Source organism: Aristolochia californica, unplaced genomic scaffold (genome assembly GCF_029961685.1).
Source record: "Aristolochia californica isolate CCGP_79_NKW_82.1479 unplaced genomic scaffold, dmAriCali1.0.hap1 SCAF_4, whole genome shotgun sequence".
NCBI lineage: Eukaryota > Viridiplantae > Streptophyta > Magnoliopsida > Piperales > Aristolochiaceae > Aristolochia > Aristolochia californica.
This window is the reverse complement of record NW_027182103.1, coordinates 32126412-32131539: the sequence shown is the minus strand read 5'-3', so window position 1 is coordinate 32131539 and position 5128 is coordinate 32126412. Positions and strand designations below refer to the sequence as shown.

Genomic DNA, 5128 nt, shown 5'->3' with positions numbered 1-5128 from the left:
TAAAATTAAACTTGATCCTCGGTCTCTGAGGTGTAATTTTTTTAGGTATTCTCGAACTCAGAAAGGTTATATTTGTTATAATCCTACACTTCAGAGGTTAATGGTATCTCAGGATGTGACTTTCTTTGGAGACACTTCTTTCTACTCCTCACTTGAGGCTCCTCCAGGGTTTACATTTCCTCCTACTACTCCATGTCCGCTTGTGCCATTTAATGCAGATATTAGTCAACCCCCTGAAGCACCGGCTGTCCTCTCACCTATGGACTTGTCTGATCCACTTGAGGTCCTCATATGTTTGGTCCTGAATTTGATCTTGACCTATTGCATTACGAAAGGAAACCCATTCTTGTACTACGTTTCATCCAATTTCCAATTTTATGTCTTGTCATCACTTATCTTCTAAGTGTGTTCAGTTTCTTGCTTCTCTTTTGTCTGTTTCCATACCACAATCCTATCAAGAGGCCCTGAAGCATCCAGGATGGAAGGCAGATATGGATGAAGAAATACATGCATTATATGAAAATCAAACATGGACATTGGCATTTCTGCCAAAAGGGAAAAGACCAATTGGTTGCATATGGGTTTTTCGGTGAAACACAGCCCAGATGGGTCGGTTGCTCGCTTTAAAAGCACACCTGGTTGCAAAATGTTATACTCAGTCCTATGGGATATATTATGAAGAGAATTTCTCTCCAGTTGGAAAACTGAACTCGGTATGTATCATCCTGTCTATTATTGCTGCTAACTCATCCAGGCCAATATATCAACTCGATGTAAAAAATGCATTTTTTAATGGTGATATACGTGAAGAAATTTATATGGTCAAACCACCAAGATATGTAGTTGAGGGGGAGTCTGTACGCCAGTTAAAGAAATCTTTATATGGGCTTAAACAGTCCCCTCCGGCCTAGTTTGATAAATTCAGTCAAGTGCTTCTATGATTTGGTTTTGATAGATGCTCGGTTGATCACTCAGTATATGTTAAAGATACTATCAAAAGGAAGATATTATTGGTCGTGTATGTTGATGATATTATCTTGACTAGGAATGATGCTCATAGTATACAAGAAGTGAAAAATATGATATGTAAAGAGTTCAAGACTAAAGATTTGGGTAAGCTCAAATATTTTCTGGGTATAGAAATCCTTTAGTCAAACCCTGGAATAGTATTGTCTCAAAGTAAATATGTCTTGGATCTTCTTGAAGAAACATGAATGAATGGTTGTAGACTAGTTGATACACCTATGGATGCGAAAGAAAAATTGTGTGCCACACCTGAAGAAGATGTTGACACTGGAAAATCTTAAATGCTTGGGGAAAATTGATCTATCTCACGGTAACCAAGCCAGATATATCATATTTAGTGAGCGTGGTAAGTCAATTCATGCACAAACCACAAATTACTCGCACAAACCACAAATTACTCACTGACAAGCATTAGAGAGAATACTACGATACTTAAAAGGTGCTCCAGGAAGAGGATTGTTCTATAAACAACATGGTCACTTCAATATAGAAGGCTAGATGCAGATTGGGCTGGATCACCCGATGATAGAAAATCTACGTCTGGGTATTGTACCCTTGTTGGGGAGAACTTGTTATGCCCAATTTCGGATATGCTACCAGGCGATTTCTTCAGCATTGGTTGGAAGGGATATGGGAAGGAAGAAGATGGAAGCTCGTAGGTTAAAGGGGACCAGTTGTACCCGTAAGGGTACATGGTGAGGGGCAGTGGAGACAATGAAGATGGAGTGAGCTTGTGAAGGGAAGCTCGCCTTGGATCTCGGCCAGAAGGGAGAATCCGACCTTGCTATGCTAAGAACTAATTGGATTAATGCTTACCTTCTCATTCATCTTACGTCCTTATATAGGGAATTAGGGAAAACACACACATGGCAAAACAAGGGCCTACAAGTTCAAACAAATTACAAATAAACCCTTCTAATACATAAACTGGAAAATGCATTAATTAAACCCTGCTATGGGGTCCATGACATCACACCCCTCCTAGAGAACGAGCTTGCCCTCAAGCTCGAAGGTAGGTCTGCTAGCCCATGCCAACGGCTGGATCCATGGACAAGTGTCAACCATAGTATGGGACGAGCTTTGCCACAAACAGCACAGTTATGTCACAATTACTAGAAGATAGGAAAAAGGTTCTTGGCGAGCTCCAAACCATGAGAAAGTTGAAAGTATATGAAATAGCCCAGGAACCAAACCAATTGATCAGAGTCACAAGGCTTCCCGCTGTGCCCTTCAAGTTGATAGGGAATATCTCAGACATTATCACCCATGGTATTCCTCCCATGCCCCAAAAGAAGGACCCTGTGAACACCAGTATGCCTACTAGTGCCAGTATAAGAGCCAGATCTTTCGACTTTTCATCGCCCTAAATTACAAATGATATTGCAGTGAGGAAGCAACCCAAACATGTTCCTGCTGCAGATACCATTAACAGTGGCCTTCTTCCAGACTTGTCCATCAAGAGCTGGGATCTGAATGGCATCCATTGCAATAGTTCCAAGATTTTCGGAAGAAAAACCTGCTGAGACAAAAAGTGAACTTGCATAGAAACAGATTGCATCTGATCTTTCATAGATAAGAAGAAGAGCTGCAGCTCCATCTCGACCATCAACTATTCTCCGGATTTTGTTTGCCGTTGTCTCGTGTGCACCTGTCTGTATCTTGAATAAAACCAGGTTGCTTGCATTCATGGTTGGTTGCAACACGGGCTCCAGAATAAGAGTTTGGCAGACAAACACAACGTCAAGTCTGTTCTGCGGTCCATACTTCAAAGCTTCACTTTCTGGTGCTGTTGTTGCAAGGCAGTGCCAGTTCCTAGTTGATCTGTAGTACTTTGGCTGACCAGCAAGTCTCATCCATGATTGTATCTTGTGGCCAAGTGGGTGTCATAGCAACAGTAAAGGCAGAAGAAACAACAATAACCTATGTCACATTTGCCTTAGTTGATGCCATAAGTATATTGAGGGTACCAGTCATAGCAGGCTCATAAAAGTCAATCTCTGAATGGGGACACTATCCGAAGGGTAAAGACTTAACATGTTGTATAGCTCTTTTGTTCTTGGAGGAGAAGAATCCCCAGCAAGAAACTCATGAACTATACCAGCCAATGCAATTGAACGACAACCGGGTTCCTTCATCACCCCCTTCTCAAACAGTAATCTCCTAAGTATTCCAACACCATTCCATTGGTTCGCTGAGGCATAGACCCTGGACAGAATCATATAGATTCCACGAGAAAGTCCGCCATCCAACTCTAGAATTTGCTGAGCCAGTAATTCACTGATCTGAACTCCAGCCTCTCTTACAACAAGCATTAAGAAAGCTTCTCCAAATTGCCACATCTGGTCTAATGGGCATAGCAGACACACGCCAGAAGATTAAAAACACATCCGTAGTGCTCAATTTGGAGTACAATTTTGTATTATGATACCGTTAAATCGAAGTACCTACGACCCACACCAACTAAACCTCTGGGGCGACATGCAGTTAGAACACCAACGAATGAGATCAAGTTAGGCTTTACCTGTCCTGTTATGCACATTTGAGAGAAGGTGTCTAATGCCTCTGGGACATATTCATGCATTGCGAACCCAAAGATCATGGTGTTCCAGGAAGCTACGTCCCGCTCTGGCATTTCTTCAAACAGTTGCCACGCCATCCTGATGGACCCACATGGGGCATACATATCTATGAGCGAGTTGTTCATCAAAATGTGGCCAGCGACACCATTTTCGCACTGCCTCATCACATATAGATGAGACCAATTTCCCAAGGAAATAGAACCAAGTCCAAATTCATCAAAAATATTAATGACAGGGCACCGAGCTAAGGCTCACTGCTGCTGGCATTGTAAGATGGTGATTATTTCCGAAAGAGGAATGAATCGCGGTGGCGTTGCCGGCCAGGCATTAACCTCACGTTGAGTGGTTAATTCGGTGGCATGCTCCACTGGTAGAAAGTGTGGAATGGGATGTGCATACCTGAATGTGTGTCGTGCAACCACGATTTCGGCTTCCACTAGGGCGATGATTTCGACTTCGAAATCGAAATCTCTAGGTTTTGGTGATAATCGATTGGTATAAGCCTTCAATAGGGCATGTCTAGTATGGGCATCCCCCTTGCCAATTTCTAGCTTGACTTGTGGCCGATGGCGAACATCACGAAGGAGTGGCCGATTTTGCAAAATTTTCTGTTGGACGACGAATAGGTGTTGTGGGTCTGCTAGAGCAGAGTATGTTGTCGGATTTGAGGTCGCCCCGCCATCAGATTCCGGATGTGCGGAAGGCTTTTCCATGACAGGTAGCTGCCTGATTTCCGGCGGCTACTGTGCGGAAGATGGGTTTGATGGCAAACCCCCCGCCGTGTTTGCCGACAAAGGCTGTGCGAAGGGTCCTCCCAATTGCGGAGGTGGTGGCAGGGGCTGAGGTTGGAGATGTTCTGCTATGCGTGAGGAAGAAGCCATCTGGGCGGAAAGCTGAGGAAAGCCCTCCACTCGGGACATCAACATCTGGAATTTGCTGTCAAGGCCATTGATTTGAGATTGGAGATCAGCTTGGTTCTCTTCCACAAAATTCCAAATTTCTGCGGGGAAGAGGAATCACCAATGGTGGTCCACTCTGATACCAAGTTTTTATGCCCAATTTCGGATATGCCACCATGCGATTTCTTCAGCGTTGGTTGGAAGGGATATGGGAAGGAAGAAGATGGAAGCTCGTTGATCAAAGGGGACCAGTTGTATCCATAAGGGTACATGGCGAGGGGCAGCGGAGACAATGACGATGGAGTGAGCTTGCGAAGGTAAGCTCGCCCGCCTTGGATCTCGGCTAGGGAGAATCTGACATTGCTATGCTAACAACTAATTGGATTAATGCTTACCTTCTCATTCATTTTACATCCTTATAGGGAATTAGGGAAAACACGCACATGGCCAAAACAAGGGCATACAAGTTCAAACAAATTACAAATAAACCCTTCTAATACATAATCTGGAAAATGCATTAATTAAACCCTACTATGGGGTCCATAACAGTCACATGGAAAAGAAAAAAAGCAAAACGTGGTTGCAAGATCTAGTGTTGAATTAGAATACCGAGCTATGGCCCAC

The 5128-nt window shown here is 43.4% G+C and overlaps 1 protein-coding gene across 1 annotated transcript; it reads right to left on the bottom strand.

Moving 5' to 3' along the window:
- Nucleotides 1-2996: 2996 nt before the first annotated feature.
- LOC137963210 (pentatricopeptide repeat-containing protein At1g59720, chloroplastic/mitochondrial-like) lies at nt 2997-3682 on the bottom strand. The gene is made up of 2 exons (XM_068810381.1): nt 3455-3682; nt 2997-3365 (listed from the first exon to the last, which is right to left on the bottom strand). The coding sequence occupies exons 1-2, from the start codon at nt 3680-3682 to the stop codon at nt 2997-2999; spliced, it is 597 nt and encodes a 198-aa protein (XP_068666482.1).
- Nucleotides 3683-5128: the final 1446 nt, after the last annotated feature.